Here is a 27639-nt window from a genome sequence, read left to right on the forward strand (position 1 = left end):
ACAGTGTTACATGTCCAACAACATAGTCCTTTAAATAAGTTGGGTGCTTGGAAACTCTGCCAGACCGCCGGGGACTGGTAGCCAAGTCCGGGAGGCCGCCCAATTCTTGCTGAGGCTGTGGCGTGACCCTAGGTGGCGTTGAAACCAAGTCCCCTGGATCCGCTGCTGTAGGTGGAACCTCCGCGAGCTCAAACAGCTGCTGGTGTGAGTCTGCGGACACCAAGACATCATCAAAATATGGTACCACGCCCGGAAGCCCTTGCAGGAGACGCTCCATAAGGCTTTGGAAGATACTAGGAGCCACACTCACCCCGAACTGCAAACGGCGGCAACGGAATGCCCCTCAGTGGGTGACGATCGTCTGGGCTTCAGCAGTGGCATCATCAACAGGCAGTTGTTGATAGGCTTGGGCAAGGTCTTAGCGAGGACCGTACCCTCACCCAGGGAATGCAGCAGGTGTTGGACAACAGGAACCGGATAAGCGTGCTGCTGAAGTGCCTTGTTGATCGTGCACTTGTAGTCGGCGCAGATTCTCACCGACCCATCTGGCTTGACAGGCGTGACGATGGGGGTTTCCCACTTGGCGTGGTCAACCGGCTCCAAAGCTCCTTGGGCGATCAGCTTGTCTAGTTGTTCGTCCACCTTAGCCTTGAGAGCAAAGGGAACCCGGCGTGGCTTTAGCTTGATGGGGGTGACTTGTGGATCAAGGACAGAACCACAGGGTTCTGTCTTGGGCCCGGTCTTATTCAACATCTTTATCAGCGACTTGGATGATGGACTCAAGGGCATCCTGATCAAATTTGCAGATGACACCAAACTGGGAGGGGTGGCTAACACCCCAGAGGATAGGATCACACTTCAAAACGACCTTGACAGATTAGAGAACTGGGCCAAAACAAACAAGATGAACTTTAACAGGGAGAAATGTAAAGTATTGGACTTGGGCAAAAAAATGAGAGGCACAAATACAAGATGGGTGACACCTGGCTTGAGAGCAGTACATGTGAAAAGGATCTAGGAGTCTTGGTTGACCACAAACTTGACATGAGCCAACAGTGTGACGCGGCAGCTAAAAAAGCCAATGCAATTCTGGGCTGCATCAATAGGAGTATAGCATCTAGATCAAGGGAAGTAATAGTGCCACTGTATTCTGCTCTGGTCAGACCTCACCTGGAGTACTGTGTCCAGTTCTGGGCACCACAATTCAAGAAGAACACTGACTAACTGGAACGTGTCCAGAGGAGGGTAACCAAAATGGTCAAAGGCCTGGAAACGATGCCTTATGAGGAACGGCTAAGGGAGCTGGGCATGTTTAGCCTAGAGAAGAGGAGGTTAAGGGGTGATATGATAGCCATGTTCAAACATATAAAAGGATGTCACATAGAGGAGGGAGAAAGGTTGTTTTCTGCTGCTCCAGAGAAGCGGACACGGAGCAATGGATCCAAGCTACAAGAAAGAAGATTCCACCTAAACATTAGGAAGAACTTCCTGACAGTAAGAGCTGTTTGACAGTGGAATTTGCTGCCAAGGAGTGTGGTGGAGTCTCCTACTTTGGAGGTCTTTAAGCAGAGGCTTGACAACCATATGTCAGGAGTGCTCTGATGGTGTTTCCTGCTTGGCAGGGGGTTGGACTCGATGGCCCTTGTGGTCTATTCCAACTCTATGATTCTAAGGCTAAAGGAGATGGGCGTACCTGTATATTGACCCAAAGTGCTGTCAAAAACCTCGGCAAAGTCCTTGACCAGACTAAATTGTGCTTTGCGCATGCGCAGAAATGCTGAATCATGACCCGCGCATGCACTGCAGTTGTGAACGTTGCGGGTTGCGAATGTGCCTCCCGCACGGATCACGTTTGCAACCCAAGTTGTCCACTGTATATGCATATATATATATATATATATATATGTTTTCGTAGATTTTCACGGGTACAGGAATGCAGGTTTTGGTGTCCTCGGGTGTCTTCCCGTGTAAAAGTTGGGGTGTCTAGGCGACGTTTCGACGAGGTCTCACTCGTCATCTTCAGGCTGGTGCTTTCGGCTTCTTGTTACTTCCCACATGCTTCCAACTTAAATTCCACTCTAAAACCCCAGCTACCGAAAGGATCCTGAAACGAACTGAACTATCCCTAATCAGAAACGAACTACATAAGAAAAGATACCTACTAAACCAAACCAACAAAGATCTGCTCACTCTTCACCTCAAACTCTGTAACAAAATCCACCCTGCACTCTGGGACAAATGCAAACAACTAGCCGTCTGGAGAGCTGAAACTGAGACCTCACATAAGACAGACACACACACCAACAAACTCCACAAACTAGAGAGACGCCAGAAGCCCAGCCACCCTCCACAACAACCCATGAAACAAACAGTACATAACATATCAGACAGGATCCTCACCTCAACTGAAACCAAAGTACTCTCCAAAGGTTTCAACTTTGCAGTTACCCCGAGACGCATCCCCACGGAAAACATCATATGCGGAGTCGAAGCTAGCCTAACCAAAATCAACCCAGATGAAGCCAATAAAATCAGACTTGAAGTCACCAACATCCTCTGCTCCAGCAAACCACCCAGAAGCAATTTACACAAAGAAGAACAGAAAGCACTCACCAACCTGAGGAAAGACAACAACATAATCATTCTCCCAGCAGACAAAGGTAATGCCACTGTTGTGATGAACACATCGGACTACCAAGCAAAACTATCAAATCTACTCCAAGACCCTACCTACCAACCTATAAAAACAGATCCCACCACCTATCTGGAAAAAACCACCAAATCCAAAATAAAAGCCTCTCCTATCAGTGAAGAAATCCAGCTAAGAATCATCCCCAGAGAAAAATCATCCAGATGCCCCAAACTCTACGGCCTCCCCAAGATACACAAAGAAGGAACACCACTCAGACCAATAGTCAGCTCCATAGGCTCACCTCTACAAAATCTCGCTAAATTTCTCGCTAAGCAACTTCAGCCCTATGCAGAATCCATCTCTTCACACGTTACAAACTCCTTCCAGTTCATAGAAACAATAAAGAAGCAAAACCTACATCCCGATGACCTACTTGTGAGCTTCGATGTTGTATCTCTCTTCACACAAGTGCCCATTAATGAAGCCTTGACAGCCATTCAAAACAAATACAATCCCCCCGAATACATCCTGGACCTGACCAACCACTGCCTAACCAACACGTACTTCATCCACAATGGACAAAGATACAAACAGATAGAAGGAGCACCTATGGGATCACCCCTCTCACCGGTCATCGCAAATCTGTACATGGAACACTTTGAAACCAATGCTTTAGACAAGTCAGAACACAAACCCAAACTTTGGCTCAGATATGTTGACGACACCTTTGTAATTTGGCCACACGGGAAAGAAAAACTAGATAGCTTCCTCACACATCTCAACAGCCTACACCCCAAAATACAATTCACTATGGAAATAGAAGCCAACAACCAGCTTCCCTTCCTTGACGTCCTAATCTACAAAAAACCTGATGGCTCCCTAGGACACACTATCTACCGGAAAAAAACACACACCAACCGCTACTTACATGCTCAATCACACCACCACCCTGCACAAATAAACTCCGTAGCCAAGACCCTCATCTCCAGAACCAAACGCCTGGCTGACAAAGACCACTTGACAACTGAGTTACAGAATCTCTCAAATGTGTTAATCGCCAATGGATACCAGCAAAACAGGGTTAAGAAGCTAATCCAAAAAGAAACACCCCCCAAAAACCAAGACACGGAAGAAAACAATGGCATGGCCCTCCTTCCTTATATCAAGGGCACTACAGATAAAATTAGCAAAATCCTCCATAAACACAATATCAAAACAGCCTTTTGCACCAACCAAAAAATAGCCAATATCCTCAGAAACCCCAAAGATAAAATCCAGTTGGAAAACCAAGGGGTCTATGAAATACCCTGCAAAGTCTGCCCAGCCACGTACATTGGACAAACAAACAGACGAATAAATGCACGTATCGCAGAACACAAGAATGCCGTCAAAAAAGAAGAAAAATCTTCCTCTCTTTTCCAACACATGAAAGAAACAGGACACGAAATTAATTTTGCAGATTCCAAATTGCTCTTTAACATGGAACATCACCACAAGAGAATAATCATGGAAGCCATCGAGATAGAGAAACACCCTCACAACATGAACAAGCGTGACGACACGTCCCGCCTGCCAGACATCTGGAAATTAGCCCTCCCCACAAAAACCGACACCAGATCCAGAGGCACACAGAACGCCACCACCAATCAACCACACCAGACCCAAACCCAGACCCTCTCCACAGATAAATTACAGACACCATCCAGTAACCAAACCATAGTGGCACCTCCGGATGCTGCACCCCCCTGCAATCCCTACACAGATCTGGCTGGCACAGGGCACAAAACCACAGCTCGCCCCTATACACGAAGCCAAGCCAAAGCACAACTAAGTGCAGTACAGCCATCTTCCCAGAAAAACTCTTCACAAATTCAAGAGGTCAAGACACGAAGGCTTTAGCAACTAATCCACACCTAATGACCCACCTAAGTGGTACTCAGAATATCACTCAAGAAATCACTCAAGATATCCCTCAAGTAATTAAGGAACAAAAGAAGAAAAGAACACTAGCCTGGGAACTTCCCCTCTGCCCAGAACTTTTGAGGCAATACACCACACCCCTCTACAGTATTTATAGGAACTCAAACACTGAGATCCCGCTCTGTTCCAGTAACAAGAAGCCGAAAGCACCAGCCTGAAGATGACGAGTGAGACCTCGTCGAAACGTCGCCTAGACACCCCAACTTTTACACGGGAAGACACCCGAGGACACCAAAACCTGCATATATATATATATATATATATATATATATAATATCAAACAATGAAATATAGGGGTACAGTCCACCTCAGTTTAGAGTTGGCACATGTGAGCCATTCATGAATTTTGACATACCAACCAGAAAGCAATGCTTTACATTTCCTGTCCTGTGCCAGAAGGCAGGAAAACAAAGGTTGTATACACATTGTGGGCTTAATGTCATTCTTTTTCTGAAGCTGGTTTTGGGGAAAACACATCAAAATGCAGTATTTCACATGAAACAATGTGAAACATAAGACAAAACATTGCTTCCCAAACCAGTGTTGAGAGTGCACTCAATCTAGAGTAATTGTATCTCATACATGTATAGTCTGTGCCAATGTTTTACATTTGTTTGACTACCTTATCTTCTTTTTCCACATTTGTTGGCACCAGGCTAATATTGTTTTAAAAAAGCAACCCTATATTATGAAATAACAATAGTAAATTTTAAGATTTTTATTGACTCACCAATTAATTATGCCAGTTGCTGTCCTTTTCATAAGACATTGTACCTCCATACCTTTAAAGCACATTAGAAGCGGATTTTCTCCTCAAAAAATTCTGGGCACTTTAGTTTGTTAAGGGCTGCTGGGCATTGTAACTCTTTGAGGGGTAAACTGCAGTGCCCAGGATTCTTTTAAGGGAAAAGATGTGTTTTGAATGTGTTTAAAAGGTAAAAGTGTTTGTGCGGTAGTGTGCACAGGATCACAAAAGCTGGGTCCGTTCATCCCAGAATGCCCTGAGGTAAGTGAGCAAGGCCCTGCATTGGGAACAACCATCTCAGTATCCCATCCCATCCTGCGCCCCAAAAAGACATGCCAATGGGCTCCTTGTGCGTAATCTGTGCCAGGGTGACTGAGGGTGGAGGTATCAAGCTGGACTGTCTGAAGAAGGAAAGGAAACTTGCCATCATAAAAGACTTGGTGTCGGTCTGGTTTTGGTCACGGAGAGATCCATCATTTACAAGAGCTCCCTTATGCTGCTTTTACACAACACTCAGGTAGGGTGTGTTGGATTGTGACAAGGCCGTTCTCATTTCAGTCACATCTTTCATACTACCCCTTTCCAGGCCTAGGCTGGCTTGTGTGGCTGGGATGTCCCCAGCTCTCAACAGTCAGTGACCTAACCAGCTGTGTGAGCTCCCTCCTCCCTGCCTCCTGCGCTGCCCTTTAAAGTAGGCAATCTGCCTTAATCCTCAACCGAGAGCGAGGGAACGAAGCAGGGAGAGCGACAGAAAGAGAGAGAGTGTGAGAGAGAAGCAGACACGAGCAGGGGCTCAAATCCTTTTCAGCGGGAGCACTGCTGTGGAAAGCAAGGAAGGCATCTACAGGGCTTGGAAGGCTCCTGCTCCTGCCCTCCCATGAGAGCACGTAGGGTTAATTTGGTCCTTCCTCCCCGCCCAGGGAGAAAGGCCAAAAGAATGGGAAGCCCCCCCTTGCAAGGGGAAGAGGTAGTTGGTCTAAAGTGCTAGCATCTTCTGGAGATTTCCTCATCTGCCCTCTCACCCCTACAACCAGTCAGCAAGATGTCTGAGTGCAACGGAGGACGTGAGTAGATGTAGATGTGTTTAGTTAACAAGGTAGGGACAAGCTGTTGGGAGGTGGGTAGGAGTCTTACAGTGCAATCCTAGGCATGTTTACTCAGGAGTAAGTGTTACTGAAAGGAGTTTACTTAGTGCATTTGGGATTGCAGCTTTTAAGGGTGTGTTCAGAAGATACTGAGAGGAATAAGACAGTGGTAAGTAAGGGCTGGTAGAAGACGAATGATCTGGAGTCCAGCTATGGGGGGCATCAGGCAAACTTTTGCATTATAGTGGTTCTCAATAGTTAAACATTTGGTCCTAGGTTAGCAAAGGGGTTGAAGTAACGGGTAGGAGGCTTGGACACTGTTTAAGAATGGAACAGCAGCTGATAAAACAGAGAAGGGTATGACTTTGGTGTTGCAATCAGAATGAGGTGTTTCAATGTATAACTGGGACTGATAATGGAAATGAATGAGTGTGAAGTCCTGAGGCCAAACCATAGATGCCAGGCAAACATCTGAAGTTTTATTTCAGCCTGAGCTCACAGAGGCCTTAGTCTTGGAAAAGTCTCCCACAGTGGAACGTGCTCTGTCATATTTCTATCTTAACCAACCTTTTTGTGTTTTTCAGAACCTTATTTCTTTTTTGTGCCTTTTCTAAGAAACAGGGCAGTTAGCCTTTAGCTCCGTCCTTAACTCCCCCTTGCCCTGTTTCCACCTTGCAGCAGCTGGCACCCCCGAGATCCCACGCTCAGCGGCTGAGGCTTTTGTGGAGGCAACAGGCCAGGCCCTGGCATGGACACTTGCTGGTGGGGGCTCAGATACACTGGGCTCGACAGGCAGCAGTGCCCAGAAGAAGCGTCTCCAGCACAACAAGCATAAAACCCAGGGGACCAATGTGGTGCACCGCTCACCACGAGCCCTCTTCTGTCTCAGGCTGAACAACCCCATCCGTCGTGCTGCCATCAGCATCGTGGAATGGAAGCATCCTATTCTTACAAACTGGGAGAAATCTGACTCGGGGTGGGGGTGGGGAGGCCCTCTTTTTTCCTTGGGGGAAGGAGGGAGAAGAAATTCCTGTTTGTTGCCTTAACTGAATGTTCCCAGACCCTTTGATATCCTCATTCTTATGACCATCTTCGCCAACTGTGTGGCCTTAGGAGTCTATATCCCCTTCCCTGAGGACGACTCGAATGTCTCCAACCACAACTTGGTGAGTGCCTTTCCCAAAGCCTTGGAGGGAAGGGTGGGGAGTGGGGGAGAGCATAGTGCAATGGCAGAGCACATATTCTGCATGCTGAAGGATGCAGTGAAAAGGATTTTGGACAGCTGGAGACCTCAGAAAACTGTTGTCAGATAGTACAGGTACTGAACTAGATGGGTAGGCCCAAGGTCTGACACAGGAAGACAACATCATGTGAAGCCAGGAATATTGTCTCCAAGGTCTGCTTCCTTGCTGTAACCCACCACATGCCACCTTCCGGCTAGAGATACCCCAAATCCTGGATCACGCAGCTGCTCCTTCTTTTTCTTCACCTTGTAGTCCAGTAAACTCCTTTGCCGTGGCCTCCTTCTTCCTTAATGACTCCACTTTTACATCTTGATTTCTGTCTGAGGCAACACGTTAATGCTAATTAAAACTATTATCTCTTAATAACCATTAATCCACCACCTGACTGGGGGCAGCTGAGGCAACAGGCTGCCCCCTGCCCCCTCATCCCCACAGCTTCCTAGTTCACTCTGGTGACCGAGGGTCTTGCAGTGAGGCCACAGAAGCTCCCCTATGAATTTGAAGTCATCTGCTGATTGCAGCTGGGGTCAGGGCTGGAGTTTGATCTCAGCTTCCCTGGAGTAAATCCAGAATAATCCATGACTGAAACTGGATGGGGGCCAGTTTCTGATCTCTGTTTCTCCCCTCTAGGGTAAATCCAGAAATGCTTGACACCAGTGAAGTCAAAGACAGAACTTGATCTCATTTCTCTGCCAGCCATTTTTTAAAGAATTAATTTTTTTACAGTTCACCCAGTACATATACTGTACCCCTGTGGGAGGGCTTTGTTGTTTACAGTGGCAGGACAGAGTCCAGAGATTCTGTTCTCATTGAAGGAGAGGATAACATTTATTGGTATAAAAGGAAAGAAGCAGAAAGTAGTGCTAACTGCATTGTGTTTCTGGTTCTCTTACTAGTGGGTCTCAGTAAAGATGTGATAGGTGGCCTATTGATCGGGATTTCTGGGTTATGGGCTATAGCTCCACATATCTTTACTTCTCTGTGTTTTTGTGTTTGTTTATATTGAATTTTGCATGCCGTGAGTGACAAATGCACGCTCCTCTTTTCTGGGGAGTGTGTGTGCAAGTGGCCACACTTATTCCTGTAGCCATGTATATGTGTGATACTCCCAACTCTTTGCTCTCCCTCCTGTTTCCTTGCCCACTCTGTAAGCTGCTTGTGCCGGTGTTGTACTGAGATAATGCTAATCCAGAGAATTTTTTGCCCATTTCCCTTGATGGGAATTTCCAGTCTCTGTCTCTAGTGTAACTTTTCAGAACTGGAGCTTTCAAGTGGAGCTCTTTGGGATTGTCCTGACTTTGGAACATGTGACTGGTTTCAAATCCCAATACAGTGGTACCTCGGCTTAAGTATTTAATTCGTTCCGGAGGTCCGTTCTTAACCTGAAGCACCACTTTAGCTAATGGGGCCTCCTGCTGCTGCCGCGCTGCCAAAGCATGATTTCTGTTCTCATCCTGAAGCAAAGTTCTTAACCCGAGGTACTATTTCTGGGTTAGCGGAGTCTGTATCCTGAAGCATCTGTAGCCTGAGGTACCACTGTAAAGTGCTAGATTGCTTCTCAGGACACAAGCAGGAGAAGCTTGGAAATATAATTTGGGCCTACTGGCCTTCTTCCTCCACAGGAGCAAGTGGAGTACGTTTTTCTCATCATATTCACGGTGGAGACTTTCCTCAAGATCCTTGCCTATGGACTGGTCATGCATCCCAGCGCCTACATCCGCAATGGCTGGAACCTTCTCGATTTTGTCATTGTTGTGGTGGGGTGAGTGTTCTCCGTGGCATAATGAGTGAGTGCAAATCACTTCTGCAGGTTGCCAAAAGTCCCAAGTATATCTCTCCAAATGGACTGTCTGGCAACAGAGAGAGGAGAGATTTGGGGAAACTGCAGTAGCATGGCTCTTCTGCCGCATCTTAATACAAATAAGTCTGTATAGCAAGCGATTATTAACGAAATTGAGGAATTAGATCCAGGTCCTGAGAAAAGCCCTCGTTTCTGTGTGCCAAAGGATGTGTCCTCTCTGGACAAAGCTGTAATGTCATAATTCTTTCAACCAAACAGTTAAAAGTACAGGAAGCCCTATTGGGGGTCTGTACCTGGCAATGTTAGTAGGAAGGGAGAGGCCCAAGTCTTGTGTTTGAAGGGACTTGAAATAGTCAACTAGCCAGAGCCAGAGCCCATAGCTAAATGCTTATGCCGTGAACATATGAATAGGACTCTTTTTGTAAATAGGCCATGCAGACACAACATCAAATAAAGTAGAAGGGAACGAGCAGAGCAGCACTAAAATGCTGATGAATTTTCATGATGTTGAAATGTGAAGAGCTGTGCTTAAGCCTAGAAAATGAGAAACTGAAATAGACATTCACGCATCCCTACCTGTGACCTAAGGGGTGGTACCCGGTAGTTCAAAGTGTGGAGCCTGCTAAGAGAGGAATGAGGCCTACTATGGTCCCTGGTCGGGACAAGGGTTGACACCTGGCACCCTGGTGCCTGAAAGGGGAGTCTGATGGACAGGAGGCAGGGGAAGGACATGGAATTAATTGTAAAAGCTCTCAAGCAAAAGAATCCCTGCGCATGCTTGGTTGTGGTCCTCAGTCTGGGGAACATCCTCTCCAGAGAGTTCTGACTGGCACCTTCTTTGCTACCTTTTAGGTGCCAGTTGAAAACATTTTTCAATTATTCACCATGTCTTTTTTATATAAATTAATTTTATTTCATTTTAAATAAAATAAACAAAATGAGCAATTATCTTGCATATATGATCCAACAGAGATCATGTCGATAACACTTAATCCAAATTCACCGTGACTCTTAGATACAGTACATTTAAATTGTCTTATGCTGTTTTATTGTAGTTTTAATGGTGTTTTTGTGTGATTGCTAATTACCCTGGAATCAAAAAGTATCGGGTGGTATATATACTTCTAAAAATCAATAACACAAATAAAAGAGGACAATAGCCAGACCTCTTAATTCGGTGGGAGGGACCATGCTTTGCACATAGAAAGATCCAGGTTCAGAACTAGCACCTCTGGTTGAAAGGATCAGGTGATTGGCGGAAAAACCTTTGCTCAATAACCTAAAGGGCCCGTCTTGCACTGGGCAGACCTACTTCAAGGCAGTTTCCTACACCCCCTGCCAGCCTGAGATCCTGCGGTACCTGGAGGTTTCTCTCCATCTGATAAAGATCCTGAAACTTGAGGTCAGCTCCAGAGACATGGCAAATCTGTTAAAAGTCTTTGCCATCCCACTTGTTCATTTGCTTACAAATTAACCTATGACTGGTGTGGGGTATCTGTGGCCCTTCCGATATTGCTGAACTACATATTGGCCATACTTGCTAGGGCTGACTGGAGTTTTAGTTCGGCAACATTTGGAGGACCAAAGGTCCCCTACACATGGCCCATACAATTCAGACTGCAATATGTGCTACATACCAAGCCATCTACTGGCGGGGGGCGGGGGGGTATTTCTCCTGGAGCTATAACCCTAAGGCAAGCCTTCTTTGCAGAAGTCCCAAGTAAAACCCCCTCCACCATCATCAGGGCCATCAAGGACATTTTACCACCCAAAATGGCTGAACGTCATTATATTAAATGTGTGCCCCAGGACCTATTGCCATGGTGTGTCAGATGCTGGCATGGATCACGAGCCATCTGTTGAGCAGCAGTGTACAGCAGTAGACAGTGTTGGGCATGGAGCAGGGAGAGCTGAATTCAGATTTCTTTTCTGCTTAGCGGTAAAGCTCACTGGGTAAGCCCAGGCCACTTTCTCACTATTTTGAGGATAAAATGGAATAAACTCGTATATGATGCCCTGAGGATTCAAGTGTAATTTATCAGATATGTGGAGGCCAGCTATTGTTGCTCAAAGGAGAGCAAAAGGAATCATGCTTAATTGCCTTTATTATACCCCACATTTTAGAGCCCAGCTCTGGTGGTTTTTTTTTTTTGGGGGGGGAGGCTCAAGCATCTCCCCAGACAATCCCCAAATCCTTAGTTCCATTTGGGATTAGGTTAAGGGGAATGATCTTGAAAAGGGGATAGTCCTTATAGCCTGAGGATCAATACTCTGAGTCCTCATCCAATGAAAAACACCGATCTCTAGAATTAGAGAGGAGAAGAGAGACTGACCACCCCTCCTTAAGGTAGTTTTAAAAAGGATTAAAATATAGGATTGGTCTATCAAAGGCTGGCACCTCAACATTGTGTTTTAATTGTTGTAACCCGCTCTGGGACCATGGAGTGGATATAATAATGATGATGATAACTTACTTACTTATCAAACCTTTATTAGGCATTGTGCAAATAAAACCATAAAAGAGGAAATAACATATAAAGATGATGATAACAATAATACTCACCAGGGCCTGCTTCACACTGTTAGCCCTAGAGGTAAAGGTAAAGGTACCCCTGACCGTACGGGCCAGTCGTGTCCGACTCTGGGGTTGCGCGCCCATCTCGCTTAAGAGGCCGGGGGCCAGCGCTGTCCGAAGACACTTCCGGGTCACATGGCCAGCGTGACGAAGCTGCTCTGGCGAGCCAGCACCAGCGCAGCACACGGAAACGCTGTTTACCTTCCCGCTATAAAGCGGTACCTATTTATCTACTTGCACTTAAGGGTGCTTTCGAACTGCTAGGTGGGCAGGAGCTGGGACTGAAAGACGGGAGCTCACCCCGCCGCGGGGATTCGAACCGCCGACCATACGATCGGCAAGTCCGAGGCGCTGAGGTTTTACCCACAGCGCCACCCGCGTCCCTGGCCCTAGAGAGTGAAGGCCATAAATGGGTCTATGGGGCTAGAAGCTAGTTTGTCATTCTTTTATCTGTGTTTGGGTGGGCTCTTCATGGGAAGAAAGGTCCCCTGCCTGTCTCATCATGGTCCTGTCTCCCCCCCACAGTCTCTTCAGTGTCATCCTGGAACAAGTTTCCCACAAGCCTGGAGAGGCTCATCACATGAGTGGGAAGCCGGGTGGGTTTGATGTCAAAGCTCTGAGAGCCTTCCGTGTCCTGAGACCTCTGCGCCTCGTCTCTGGTGTCCCTAGTAAGCATCTTTCTCTTTTACAAACAGGGCGTCTCCGGACTGGTGTTGGCGAACTTTCTGCAATATGTTCTTGACACAATAATCATGCATGTAGTGGTTAATTGATTCTGCTTTAGTTTGTTGTGTGATGTCTCCCCAATGCTATCCCATTATTGCTAGCCAGAGGAGCTATCAGCACAACAAATGGAGGGCAAAAATAAACCAGAACATTTGGGGTATAAAAATTAAGGGGTTTCAGCTGGAAGTTACCGGGCATGCGCTGACTGGAAATGAAGCCGTGTGACCACTCCAAAACGTCTGCAGGTGCAAACAGTATTGAAAGTGGGATCACATGTAACTGCCCCAAAAACATCAAGAGCGCAAATAATCATGATGTGCAATAAAAAGGATGTCTGGAGGGCCCCCCATATGTTTCCTTGGTAGTAGTCTCTGAAGAGAGAAGCTGATCACAATCAGTGCACCATCCTTTGCACTGCTTTGGGTCAAATTGAGATGCCGTTGAGTTGATGCTCTGAGCTGCATTTATACACTGTACATATACACTGTACTGTATATGGTATTTCTGCTGTACCACATATCATGTGCCTAACTGTACATACAGTGGTACCTCTAGTTATGAACTTAATTCGTTCCAGAGGTCTGTTCTTAACCTGAAACTGTTCTTAACTAGAGGCTTGCTTTCGCTAATGGGGCCTCTTGCTTCTGTTGTGCCACCGGCACATGATTTCCGTTCTCATCCTGGGGCAAAGTTCTCAACTCGAGGTTACTCTTCCAGGTTAGTGGAGTTTGTAACCTGAGGCGTTTTTAACTCGAGGTACCACTGTATTGGTTTTGCTGCTAGCTGCATAGTGGCTGCACTCTGCTTTGCTTTGCCAGAGTAGCTTATTGAGCAGAGAGGTGCTCTACCATGTGTTGTCGCAGTGTTCTTGTGATGCCATATCCACACTGCATTGTGCACAGTTGCGCTGCTATACCACAGAGCAATAAAGACCATACACAGCAATTTTGGGGCATATGCCACATAATGGTTGCCTTATTGCACCTCACTGCATGTCGTGGCATTAGCCAGAGTCACTTTATTTTGCCATACATATGCTATCATTCTGCACTAGATCACACTGCAGTATTATACTGCAGCTCATGCTTAATCTGCTACAATGCATCACAGGCATTGCACTGTATACAACCAGACCTGCACATCGAGCTTCATGTTGGCTTCCATGCAGACACACAGTATTACCCAGAGCACATATTTACCATGTGCACAGATTTGCATGCTGTCTTGCTAGGCAGCACATCGACACATTCCATGTGATTGCATTATTGTGACTTACAGCCACTCTGCAAGTCTCCTTAAATACAGTTCCCACAAACTGCATGCCTGCTGTGCAGGGCCACATTAAAGCACCACTTGCATTTTAGTTCATGCTTCCACATTGTATTACATGCTATGCACAGCAGCACACAGCTGTATTCACCATGCTCTGCACTGCTGCAAGCACATTGCACAATGAATAGCAGGAGCAGCTCCTTCAATGCGGTGTATGAAATTTGACCCAGAGACAATTCATCTGCAAATGATTTAGCTTCAGGTTCATTGTGCTGTGAAGGAGAATGCCTCCACCCCTTCTGGTTGTATTCTGCTCCTGAGACTGAGCTCTCCACCTGCAGCCATGTGCCCCTGTATACATGGCCAGTTGTGATTGCGCTGCATGTTGCAGCACTGCTCATCATGCTTCTGCAAAGTTAACACCATGTTCTGAATCCTCTCCACCAACTAGGCCTGCACATTGTCTTGAACTCTATCATGAAAGCCATGGTGCCCCTCCTGCACATTGCGCTGCTTGTCCTTTTCGTCATCATCATCTATGCTATCATTGGCTTGGAGCTCTTTATCGGCCGCATGCACAAGACCTGCTTCATCGTTGGTTCAGGTATAGTTCTGCAAGGGGGGGGGGAGGTATGTAGATCATTCTTGCCTCCAAAAATGTTAAATTTTAGGGAGAGAGACCAATCCAAGTGTGTGCAAATGAACTGTAGGGAATAATCCTACTCCTTCCTTCCAGAATGGGGAATAGCACTGCTGGGATGAATTTCTGTTGAATTCAGTTTTCAGTGTGAGAGCTGCAGTTTTGAAGAATGTGAAAGGCTTCTCTTTCAAACATTTTTTCATACCTATTTGCAGATATCTTTTATCATCATCTGCTGCTTTGTTGCTGTTGTTGTTATAAACTTGAAAGAGCCTTTCACAATGTGATCAGGAGCTACATAGTGAGTTTCATGTGTTACAGGAAAATGGAATGGGAGAGGTTGAGAGACACCCCCCCCCGAGCCTTGCCTCATCACGAGGCAAGAACAGGGAATCTTTACTGCACATTATCAAAACCTCATTCATTTGGGTTCAAAGCTCCATTCGTAAGGTGCCTGCTTGGTCAGAGGCTCCAGAGCCCTGATGGCAGTCGCTAATGTTGAGAAAAGGAATAACAGCAGAGTTTGCAGAAGGTGCCCACGACTCCCCATGGAGCCTCAGGCCTCCAACAAAGGAAAACAGGGAAAGTGTCAATACCAAATGTAGTAATTCACTGGTAAATGTATCTACGGACTGGTTCAATGAGAAAACTTTAGAAATCCATAAGAAATTACTCATTGTATCAGTCTCAGTTCCAATGACATTTAGGACCCAGGGAAGTGAGGTATAAAGGGAGGGGTTAGTGAGCCCACCATAATCCCTGAGATGTAGAGTCATGTCTGTCTGCAGGACCTTTGCAAGGAGTTTGTACTGTGAAAGACTATATTTGATTGACAGGTACATTCCTGGTCTCAGGTTCTACCTGTGACCACACCTTTTCTGTGACGTATCTATGATGTCTTGATGATGCTTCTGGAAATGTATTGTGGGAAACTTTTAAAACTGATGTAACCATTGTTTGGGGCTTCTGGCTGCTTTGTCTTTGTGGTGGTGGGAAGTCTTGCAACAATAAAGATCAGGCCTACAGGCCACTGTTTTGCTTCTATCTCCTGGCTGAAGTCTCTTGCTTGTGACCCCCAACCTGAACCTATGGGAGTCAAGGTTAGGCAATTGTGGGTGCTCCAAGGGCTCCCTATTACATATGCAGCTTCTCTTAGCTCAGTTAGATAGTGTGTGTTGCTGATAACGCCAAGGCCATGGGTTTGATCCCCATGCGAGCCACCTGCACATGCCTGCCTTGCAGGGGGTTGGACTAGATGACCTCGGAGTCCCTTCCAGCTCTACAATTCTATGATTCTAACCCAAATAGCCAGTTTCATTTTCAGGAACATAAATGCATGACTGGATTTTAAAAGCTGTCTGCTGATATGCTTAAATGCCTAAATGTTAAAAGAATATTGAACTATCAAGTGAATTTTTTGTGTGTTTTAGTAGTCGGGGTGGGGGGTGTTGGAAATACAGGGCACATTTTGAGAGATATGCAGATGTTTGTGAAACATAGTTTGGTTCAGCACTAGAATGAACCTGTCACTCCCTGTCCGTCCACCCTCCCAAATAATCTCTGCATCCCTTGCAGACCTGGAGGCTGAGGAGGACCCATCACCTTGTGCCTTCTCTGGGCATGGCCGGGAATGCTTGACGAACAATAGTGAGTGCCGTGGGAAGTGGGAAGGACCCAATGGTGGCATCACCAACTTCGACAACTTCTTTTTTGCCATGCTGACTGTCTTCCAGTGCATCACCATGGAAGGTTGGACTGATGTGCTCTACTGGGTGAGGCAGCTTCCTCCACTAGTGGGGGGGGGAGCAGCCCTGCCAATGGCTCACACAGAGCAATCCATATAAGTTCCTGCTTATTGTCCCTCTCTCTACTCCAGATGCAGGATGCAATGGGTCACGAACTGCCCTGGCTCTACTTTGTCAGCCTTGTCATCTTTGGCTCCTTCTTCGTGCTCAACCTGGTTTTGGGTGTGCTGAGTGGGTAAGTCGGATTTGGAGTGAGTATAGCATGTGAATCAGTTTATGGGATGCCTTTGAGGACTGCTTCTTGTGCCTGCATGCATGTGGTAACTGGATAGCTGGATACATAGATGGCATGTAACCATTCACACAAAATGGTTCCATCAGCATTCAAATGGGGAGGTGACTTCTGTGAGAGATCCAGAATCTGCCAAAGGTAGCATGAGTTGCATTTGTACTTTGTAATATCTGTTGAATTGATTTTGCTCATTTGCAGTATCAAATGGTTATATTTTAGTGGGAAAGATTCTGCACTGCCACCCACTTTCCACCTTGCAAGTCTAGTAGTAGTGATTCTATATTTGGTTTTTCATGGTAGCATGTAGTTTCACTTGCTTGCATAAATTGTGGAATTGTTATGATTCATTCATTGGCTGCTTAAAGTAATGTTAGCCCCACACGGGGTGTGAGGGGACAAACCCATTCCCATGGGTTCAGAGTCAAATAGGAAGAATGAGGCATAAGCAAAAAGAGGGTAGGAGGATGTCTAAATTGACAAACTATTGTTGGGCAAACCAAAACCAGAAAACTTGGTTTGAAGTACTATATTTGTTAACTATGGTTTAGTGTGATATCTGAATTAAGAAAGCATAGTTTACAATGGTTGCTTACCTTCTCAAAGACACACCTAGTAGAAATGGGAGTGAAGTTATAAACCTGAGTACTGATAAAACAGGAAATGGTAGCAGACCACCTCTCTAAACCATGGCATCTCTTGAGTAGTTAACTGGTTAGCGTGAACCATGAGTTGGTATGATATCTTTTAGCAAGTTAGTGTGTGCAATGATTGCTGACAGTTGATGTGGTCCAGGTTCTGTGCTGTCCCGCTCCCCCACCCCCGCAACGAAGGGAGCAGAAGAAGCTAGTGGGTTGTGGATTTAGGGCCAGAATGACTGATGCCAGATGCCAGGCAAAGGGAAGAGCCATTCTGCTGAGTTACCGACTTGTCAGGGCACTTTGATATACAGTGGTACCTCAGGTTACATACGCTTCAGGTTACATACGCTTCAGGTTACAGACTCCGCTAACCCAGAAATATTACCTCGGGTTAAGTACTTTGCTTCAGGATAAGAACAGAAATCGTGCTTTGGCGCCACGGCAACAGCAGGAGGCCCCATTAGCTAAAGTGGGGCTTCAGGTTAAGAACAGTTTCAGGTTAAGTACGGACCTCCGGAACGAATTAAGTACTTAACCCGAGGTACCACTGTAGTGTATAATAGTAGTGGTGACTGATTTTTTTTAGCAGGTGTGCACAGGGCCAGCCCAGCCATGAGGCAAGGTGAGGCGACAACCTCAGGCGGCAGGATCCACAGGGGCAGCAGACCCGCCCTCCAGGGAAAGCATTGCCCACTGTTGCCACTGCTGCAGTGGCAGCAACGGCTGCGGCACACTTCTTGGAGAGCAAGATCTCCTTGGCAAGCCCCCCCCCCCGCCTCTACTGCAGCCTCTTTGCAAACAGGAGGTGCTGCTGGTCTCTTCCACCTCTTGTTCCTGATATACGGTAGATCTTTTCCCCCCATTGTTCTAGATGTAGATCTTAACTCACCCCTTCTTTCCTGACCAGAGTGGAGGCACTATTTTGTGGTTCACTGCAGATTCCCAAATGTCTTGGGGCAGCCTTGAGTGTGACACAAGCCATGCCCAAAACATTAGACGTTATAATAGAGACCCCGAGTGGTATGGTGGTTGGAGTGTTGGACTAAGACCTGGAAGAGCAACGGTCTAGTCCCCACTCGGCCATGAAGCTCACTTGGTGACCTTGGGCCACTCACTGTCTCTCAGCCTAATCTACCTCACAGGTTTGGGATCCATGAGTGGGAAAGTGCTGTTGTGCTCATGCCCTGCTGTGGAATCTCCATAAGCATCTGGCTGGCCTCTGTGAGAACAAAATGCTGCCCTAGGTGGGCCTTTGGTCTGATCTAGCAGGGCTGCTCTTTTGTCACCCTGTGCCTTGTTATGGTTTTGCCTCTAATCTAAGGATCTGTAGAGCAGAGCAGTGCAGAACTAGCATGTCAGGCCTGACTCTCGTATGCCATAGCCAGGAGTGCTACAGATTTCAGGAGTGGTTCAGAAGTGCCATGAACTGTCATAACCCCATGTCACAGGTTGACCATCTGTGGTGTATTTTCTGTTCGCTGTCTGCCTGTGACATCTGTGGCCTAGCTGAGGTGGCCAGATCTGTCGGTAGCTGGCGCATGGATGACCCTGACATTGGAGTGTATGTATTATATGTTTGTGGAGGTAGGTGGGAGCTTGTACTTAATTTCTCATTCCCTGCTCTGACTTTCTGATGTTTTGATTCAGCCCTGTGTGTCCCTTAAGCACCCAGAGAGCTTTCCGGCTGTGCCAAACACATGACAACCAGCTGAATCAAAGGCTGTGCTACTGGCAGGCGGGCTTTGCACCAGTAGGTGTCTTTCAGCAGATGGCTAAGCTGGCCTGTGCAGCTAATTTGACCCATTTCTCCCCACAGAGAATTTTCCAAGGAGCGAGAGAAGGCAAAGGCCCGGGGTGACTTCCAAAAGTTACGGGAGAAGCAGCAGATGGAGGAAGACCTGAAGGGCTATTTGGATTGGATCACGCAGGCCGAAGACATAGAGCCTGACGAGGAAGGGGACGAGGCAGACGAGAAGCACACTCGTAAGGGCTCCGCCTGCCACCCGCTGCCAGCTTCCTAGCCCTGCTTTGCCAGAGAACAGTGCCCTGCTGAAGGAGGGGACAGTTTAGTCAGTGGCCTGGATGCTACCATCTGGGCCTTGTGGCAGCTCTGGGTGAGGGGATTAGAGAGGAATCAATCCAAGCAGCAGCGATGCAAGATTAGTGAGAACCTGAGCAAACTGGCAGCTGGGGACGGGATCCTTCTTGTGGAGAGGAGGGAGGGGAGTCGGATGCCGTGTACCTACTGGGGAAGCAGGTGGATCTGGCAGTCGGGGACACGACTGGATGGCAGGAACAGAACAGAAGGGCAGGCCAGGCCAATCCCTCTGTCTCTTTATTTTTCTCCCTCTGCCTTTTGCTGAGGGAAGGGATACAGGGGTTGTGCTCTTTCCTTCAGCAATGCCCAGAATTGGCCAATTAGTAGCATGCTTTTACTTGTGCGTACCCTTCCCCATGGCTATAATTTGCAGCAAGGGAAAATGGAAGAGAGTTCCAAGGGTAAAACCCCTGGCGCTGAGTTAATTAGTTCATTGGGACCTCATTAGTTACTTTGGGGTCGCTGGGCAAGTGGTAAGAGCAACTAAGGTCAGCATTGTGAGTAGACAGATATTTATGAGTCTCCTATTCAGCTCATCTGTATTCCCTCCCCAGTCAGCTGAGGACAAATTTGGAGAATCTTGGTCCTTTCACCCTTCTGCCTCTCTGACTACCCTCTCAGAAATGGAGGCAACTTGAGGAGTCCCAGTGTGCTCCAACTGGGGCTTATCCACACTTACCTTTAACCCTGCTCTTTCCAGGCACAGGTTTCCTTGTGAAAACCTGCTCTTTAAAGCTGAAGCATGACAAAAAGCAATGCAGGTTTCAGCAGATTGCCGTTTACTCCAATTCAGCAGTAAAGAGTGGGTTTTCACAGGGAAAGCTCTGGAGCAAGAGAGAGAGAGAGAGCTCAGACACAGAGCTTTAAAGCATGGACCTATTGTAATTAAGGCAAAGTATATATCAGGGCTTTTTTAAGCCAGAACTCACAGGAACTTAGTTCCGGCACCTCTCAGGTGGGTACCATAGCCATTATAAGAAAACAAGGAAAACATGGTGATTACTAGCACCATTTTTTCTAGAAAAATAGCACAGGTACGTGTAATGAAAATAATCGCAAGTGTTCCCCCTGCTTCCCACTGCCTCCACCCCCCTCCTTTGTTGTTTCCTTATGTCTATTTTAGACACAGCTATATAAATAGATAAATGAGGGGAAAGTGCTCTAGCGAAAATTTCCTTTTTTAGAATTAAAAACGACATGTTGCCTTTTCAATTAGCACCATTTTAGTGCCCGTTTTTCTCTGCTGATCTGTTAGTTAGCACTAAAACACTTTTTAGTAAACTTCTAAGAATTTGTTCAACACTACTTTAAAATAATGTTTTTGATCAGTTTTAACATTTCCATTGAAATATGATGAAAAATATGGTACTGGATTGTACCTTCATAAAGGTTCATAGCTGTGTCACACCCACTTGTTTGGATGGAGCTTAGTGGGGTGCACACAGTGGGGTCGCAATGGGGGCGCGGGGGGGGGGGCGGTGCAACCCAGGTGCCCTGTCTGGGGGGGGGCGTGGCAAGAAGGCACCCTGCGTGGACTTGCGCTGCCGTCGCAGTGCAAGCAGCCATCACGCAGCCACAGCCACATATGGAGGATCCTCCGTTTGTGGCTGCAGCCGCGAGCAGAGGATCCTGGCACCATCCATACAGCGCTGGAGCGGCGCCACTGGCAAACTGCTATGTACAGCGCATGTGCGGCGTCGCTACATACGGTGCATGTGTCATACATAGCGACGCCACACATGCACCCGCTTAGCCCCGCCCCGGGTGTCGCTATGCCTTCGTTCGCCCCTGGATGTACATCCCCAGAAAGCGCAAGTCTGCCCCTGTAGCTTTCAGTACTAGGAAGTGCAAATCGGGGGTGGAGGAGGCCTTGCTTCTTTCTTGAATCTTGGCAACTTTGGCATAAGAAAAAGGAATCTGAAGAGAGCGAGAGAAACTTGTCCACTTTTCTCCATTGTCTTTGTTATGTAACTCACATTAGTTTGTTATTCTTCATTCATTTACCCCTTTCCCTAAATTATTTCCTTTCCTATTCATCCCTCCATCATGTCATTCATCCCTGCCTTGCTTATGGAAGGCGTGACTGTGGCAGACCTGACGGAGAAGAAGAAGAAGAAATGGTTCCGTTACAGCAGTCACTCCACCGACACCCACAGTAATTTCCTCATTTTCTTCCATAAGTAGCCATGTTTCATTCTCTTTAAGAGCTAAGCAGAAAAATATATATTCAAAACGTATCATGTATTTCTGTCCAATCCCCCACCTATGCTTCATCCACAGCCTACTTTGATTTCATTCATATTTTCTTTTTATGTTACATCCATCTTCATGCTTAAACTGGAGACAGGTTTTTGTCTTCCAAAGTTGAATGCAGTTTGACAATGCTTAATATGGTTACACATTTCCTGATTTTTGCCTCTTGATAAGCAGTTTTTTGAATTGTTTCGAACACCTGCAAAACTTGTTTAATAAGAGGTGGCAGTATGTGTACACCATTGGAAGAGAAGGGTTTTTCAAACTACTTCTTACTTTTTAAAAAACCGTTTTTGTATTCAGCCTTAGAAGTACATTTGGGAACAACAACAAAAGCGAATTTCTTGTGTTGGGCTGAGCTCATGTTGTGTAATGTTTTGGAGTGCAGTGAATTTTCTGTCTCAGAGACGGACTCCCTCCTCCCTCTGGTCTGCATTATGCTGCTCCCAGTGGACAGCTGTTGGCAGATGCCATTCCCGCCCCCCTATAATTCCCCTGGAATAATGTCACATGATGACATGCATCACTCACAAGGGCATTATGGGGAAAGCAAAATGGTGGCCCCAGCCAATGGCAACTGGGAATTTCAGCACCACTGTCACTGCAACAGAGGTGGTAGCAAAGGAAACAAAAGGCATTTTGTTTTATTTCATTAATTCAGCCAAAATTTTAACTTTTCAAACTTTCAACCTACTCTTATGATGAATGTGACCAGTGTCACATTCATGATGCTGAAGGGAAGTCAGTGTTGTGGTTTTAATGCCACAACACTGACTTTAATGTGGTTTGTGCTGTTTTTGAAAATCCCACTTGCTTTTCTCTCTCCCCAGCCAGTCTCCCTGCCAGTGAAACCACCTCAGTGAATACGGAGAATGTTGGGGAGGAAGAGCATCACCAGAACAATTGCTGCGATGTGTGTTTGTGAGTTTGTGAGTTTCCTTAGTCAAAGGGAGGGGGGGCAGAATGGATTAGTACAGTAATGTTACATTTTCAGTTTCTTTGGGTTGGGGTTGACTCACGGGGGAGATTACAAAAAAAAAAAAAAAACACGCACCCACAAAATTACATAATGTATTAACAAACAAAAACACCCCCAATTTAAAATGCCAAGGCCTAGGAGAAGAGGAACGTTTTTGCCTGGCGCCTAAATAATGATGACACCAGGCGAGCCTCCTGGGGAGAGCATTCCACCATGGGGAGCCACTGCAGAAAAGGTCTGCTCTCATGTTGCCACCTCTGGATTTTCTGTGGAGGCCTCTGGCAATGGTTGCAGGGTCTGGGTCACTTCATATGGGGAGAGATGGTCCTTGAGGCATTGTGGTCCTGAGCTCTTTAAAGGCTTTGTGGGTAAAAAACAGCACTTTGAAATGACCCCAGAAACTCTCAGCCCCTGCAGTCAGGCCAGGATTGGCATTATATGCTCATATTGTCTTGCCCCAATGAGCAACCTGGCTGCTGAATTCTGCACCAGCAGAAGTTTCTGAACCATCCTCAGAGGCAGCCCCACATAGAATGTATTGCAGTAATCCAACCCAGAGGTTACCAGAGTGTAGACAACAGAAGTTAGAGGCACAGCTGGGCCACCACCAGCTGAAGCTTATGGAAGGCACTCCTGTTGCTGCTGCCCTCTTCTTCCAGGTCTAGTCTGGGCTCAGTCACCTGGGCAGGTGGTCTTGCATGATGTAAAGTGGGTGGGCTGACAAGCAAGAAGGCAGGTGGGCACTGCTGCTGAGATGCTCTGACAGTTCTCCTCTCTGCCAATGATTGTGTGCTGCTGCACCACCCTGCCTCCTCCTCTGTTTCCATGCTGAATGAAGGAGGCTGAGTACCACAGTGACATCACATACTCCGTGTAAAATAGAAGAGATGGAGGAGTGGTAGAGGTAGGCAGCTGAGCACCTGCAGCAGCAGTGGCAGCTAGGCAGCTGAGCGGATTAGCTCAGTGTCCTGAAAACAAGACTATGGGCAAATGTAGAGAGGCTGCAACTTTACCATCCAGATAGCTTTGATTCTAGGTTTAAAATAAGCCTAGAAAGTGCTTCATAGTTTGAACCTAACCTACATCGCTAACCACTTCCTCCTGTTTACCACAGTGTGTTCTCTCCTTTCAGGCAAGAGTGCTTTGCCCAAATCAGACTGAAGGGCGAGTGTGTCTTGCCAAGAATGTAGCAGTGGCTGGAACCAGTCTAAGGCATTTTTAGGCCCTTAAGTTAAACATGACGCAGTTCCTTTACCCCTGTGATTTAATATGGCACAATTTATCAGTGCTCTTCAGCAGCTTATATTCATTTTAGTAGGATTTGCACACGAGAAAGTCCAAGTGGATTGGGTCCCATATGTTGCTTCTTGCTGGGAGGAATTCAGAATAATGCTAAGCAGATTACTCTGTCAGTGCAAGCATTCCTGCTTGCCTGGTGGAATAATCTGCCCTCTCGTCCCCCTGTACACTGTTCTGGGGGTTATCCTGATCTCTGCTGGAGCCAATTTGGCGAGGAGGAGGGAGGAATGGGGGGAGGCGAGGGGAAGAAAAGCAGAAGCCCTTGCAGTGGCTTCCATTGGCAGGTCTAGTTACCACCTGCTGTCCCACTCTTTCTCTCTTAATAGCACTCAAAATATGCTTTCTTGGGCAACTGCCTCATCTTGCAGCTGAACATGAGAAAATAATTGCTAGGGTAGGGCAGAATAGAGATGGGCAGAAGGGGAGACACATTGTTGGGCTGTCCCAACTCTTGATTGTTGCTTTAACCTCTGTGCACCGTGGCTTAACCCAGTGGTTACAAGAAGGTCAGATTCCAGCCCAGATCATAAAACTGAGCAACTGTGGTAAAGCTGAGATAACTTTAGAAGGTGATTCTTCTAGCTACGGTCCTATATTTACTTTCTGATAGTAGAAACAGAAAGAGATAGGCTATTTTTTAGTGTTCTTGCCTGCAATCTTTTCTTGGCATGAAGATGCAGTGATGGGAGACATTTTCCATCTGCTTCATTTCTGCCTGTCAGGTTGCAGTTAAAGGTGTAGCATAAAGGTTAGCAAAATAAATCAATAAATAAAATGTTGGGGGGTGCCACCTGGCAACCCTAATTTGGGTTTGGGATATCTGTGAAATGTGAAATGCTGACAGTGTCTGTGAGCCTCCTCTAAGAACTGCTGCCCCTATATCCTTGATCAATTTGTAATTTCTCAGCTTTCAACTGCAGCTGAGAGAGAGTTGTGTTTCATTCTCTTGTTGAATTTCTCCTGTCTTCCACAGAGGCAAGCTCTCCAAGACCAAATTTGGGTGAGTAGGATGAAAGCTGCCTTCCCCTCTGCCCAGGGCTCTCCTGCTCTCTGGCTCTCATCAGTGATATCTGTCCCCCCCCTATCCCCCCTCTGCTGCAGCCGCCGAGTGCGACGCATCAACCGTCTCTTCCGGAAGAAATGTCGCCTGGCTGTCAAATCCGTCTCTTTCTACTGGATGGTCCTGCTCCTTGTCTTTCTCAACACTCTCACAATTGCCTCTGAGCATTACAATCAGCCTGATTGGCTCACGCAAATCCAAGGTAGGGTTGCAAGACACAGGGAAGGTATACTAGCGCCAGCAAGGGAGTCTTGTCCAGGGGTTAGCGCAGAGCAGGGAGAGCCTCTAAGGCCCCTCTGCACTATGCATTTAAAGGGGGATTGACTGTTAAACCACTCTGGAAATTGTAGCTCTGTGAGGGAACAGGGGTCACCTAACAACTCCCCACACTCTTAACAAACTACAGTTCCCAGGATTCTTTGGAGCAACATCCCTGTTTAAAGTGGGGAATGGATGGTATGGATGTGGCCTACGAGGGTAGCTTAGTGATTGTGGTCAGGACTGAGAAGCAGGAACATGGCTTTGAATTAATTTTTAATATACAATTGGCTGAGGTGGGGGGTGGGGGTTGTTGCCTTCCTTCCCCAACTATTGATTTTTGGGGGGAAACAAAATTTGGTTGTTCCACTTCTCTTAAACAAAACCACACGCTGGTTTAGAAATTCTTGACTGCCATCTACTGTTCCTGTTCTGTATCAGGAGTGGCTGAACCATGATCCTCAAGGTGTTGCTGGACTTTTAACTTCCACCATCCGTGACCTGACACTGGGCAGCATGTGCTGGCTGGGGGGGGGGGGTAAAGGGAACCCACTGATGCCTCAAAGGGCACCGTTTCTCCATCCCTATTGTAAGGCAACTTTATCTGGCTCTTTCCTGCCCTAACAAACCTTTACCAAGACATAGCGAAAACTTTGCCCACAGTTCTATTTGCAAGTAAAAGAAAAACATGTCCAAGCCATAAGAAACACAGATATTCAGATATTTTACATTCCTCTCTTTAGATTTATGTGTGCCGAGTATGTAATATGTAACTGCATATGTTTGTATGCAATGCATTGCCTGCCCTGAGCACATGTGCTTCATAACTGGAAATCCTAACTGACACCAGCTTTGATATGGAGCATGACCACTTACACATCTGTGTGGATTTTCTACCTCTGGATGGACTGATGTCTGGAGAACAAATGAGATGGTCCCTGAGAATATTGAAATTGCCCATACTTGAGCTGATATGCATGAATTGTTTGGAAATGCATGATATAAATCCTACAGCTGCTTGGTCAGTCTAGTTTGCGGGTTACCAGTTGACCATCCCTGTTTCGAACTTGTAGGCTTGCTGAAAAATACTTGGGCAGCTGATCTCATCCCCACCCATTCCAAAGTGCCTTGTATATGTGAGTTACTCTGTAGAGAAGGATCAACAGGGAGGTGCAGAAGATGGTCAAATGGAGAGCTGAGGAGTCTCCATTTACTCCTCTCTGCTCTGCCATTTTCATCCAGCTCAAAATATTTTGAGTCTTCATCATATAATTCCCATTTTGCAGATGGAAACTGTGAAGAAGCATCTGTCCTCCAGTCTGTTTGACACCCAGTGTACTGTGTGGTACTTAATTAACATTGAGGACTAGAAGCATAAGGCTGTCCCATATACCTGTTGTTGACCCTCTACTCTTTCTTGCCACAGCTTATGCTAACAAAGTACTGTTATCGCTGTTCACCATGGAGATGCTGTTGAAGATGTACAGCCTGGGACTACAGGCCTATTTTGTCAGCTTCTTCAACCGCTTTGATTGTTTTGTGGTATGTGGTGGAATCCTGGAGACTGTCTTGGTAGAGTTTGAGATCATGCAACCTCTTGGAATCTCTGTGCTTCGCTGTGTCCGCCTCTTACGGATCTTCAAAGTCACCAGGTCAGGTGGTGGTCGTAGTCATGGGTGATTGGGTGGCATTGCTTAGGGCTGGGGCATGCAATCGGGGTTAGCTTAATTCAAGGTGGTTGCCTGCTAGAAAATTCAGGTTGATTTGCTTATGGCTTGAAGATATATTACTATAGGACCCTAGGCAGGTGGTCAGTATGTACTTATTGCACTTATATTAGCCTCTTCCCTCAGAAGCTAAGATCAATTTACATCTGCTTCCTCTTCATCAGGGGAGGGGAGCCTGTTGCCCTGCAGATGTTCTTGGAGTACAGCTCCCATTGTCCCTTGACTATTGGCCGTACTAGCAGGGCCTGGTGAGAGTTGGAGGCCAGCGAGGCCAGTTTCCCCATCCCTATTCTAGTAGTGCTGGTTCTTACCTGTGAGCTGAAGTGCCCCAAGTCCCTCGACCCATTTATCCATCCCTGGTTTGCTTTCCAGGCACTGGGCCTCGCTGAGCAACCTCGTGGCCTCCTTGCTGAACTCCATGAAGTCCATCGCGTCCTTGCTGCTCTTGCTTTTCCTCTTCATTATCATCTTCTCATTGCTGGGCATGCAGCTTTTTGGGGGCAAGTTCAACTTTGATGAGACCCAGACCAAGCGCAGTACTTTTGACACGTTCCCCCAGGCCTTGCTCACAGTCTTCCAGGTAAAAGCAC

The 27639-nt window shown here is 46.7% G+C and overlaps 1 protein-coding gene across 4 annotated transcripts in view; it reads left to right on the plus strand.

Moving 5' to 3' along the window:
• Positions 1-7508: 7508 nt before the first annotated feature.
• Positions 7509-27639, plus strand: part of CACNA1F (calcium voltage-gated channel subunit alpha1 F) — a 57882-nt gene continuing 37751 nt past the window's right edge. For all 4 annotated transcript variants that reach the window (XM_083482410.1, XM_083482411.1, XM_083482413.1 and 1 more), the window contains exons 1-13: positions 7509-7608; positions 9309-9448; positions 12588-12730; positions 14512-14664; positions 16276-16472; positions 16577-16680; positions 19192-19358; positions 21551-21628; positions 22557-22647; positions 24978-25004; positions 25106-25266; positions 26749-26974; positions 27422-27629. In XM_083482410.1, the coding sequence (XP_083338536.1) occupies positions 7525-7608; positions 9309-9448; positions 12588-12730; positions 14512-14664; positions 16276-16472; positions 16577-16680; positions 19192-19358; positions 21551-21628; positions 22557-22647; positions 24978-25004; positions 25106-25266; positions 26749-26974; positions 27422-27629 (1779 nt within the window). In that variant the 5' untranslated portion in view covers positions 7509-7524. The remainder of the gene's footprint in view (positions 7609-9308; positions 9449-12587; positions 12731-14511; positions 14665-16275; positions 16473-16576; positions 16681-19191; positions 19359-21550; positions 21629-22556; positions 22648-24977; positions 25005-25105; positions 25267-26748; positions 26975-27421; positions 27630-27639) is intronic.

The sequence above is a fragment of the Podarcis liolepis genome (assembly GCF_965112155.1).
Source record: "Podarcis liolepis genome assembly, chromosome: 17".
Lineage (NCBI taxonomy): Eukaryota > Metazoa > Chordata > Lepidosauria > Squamata > Lacertidae > Podarcis > Podarcis liolepis.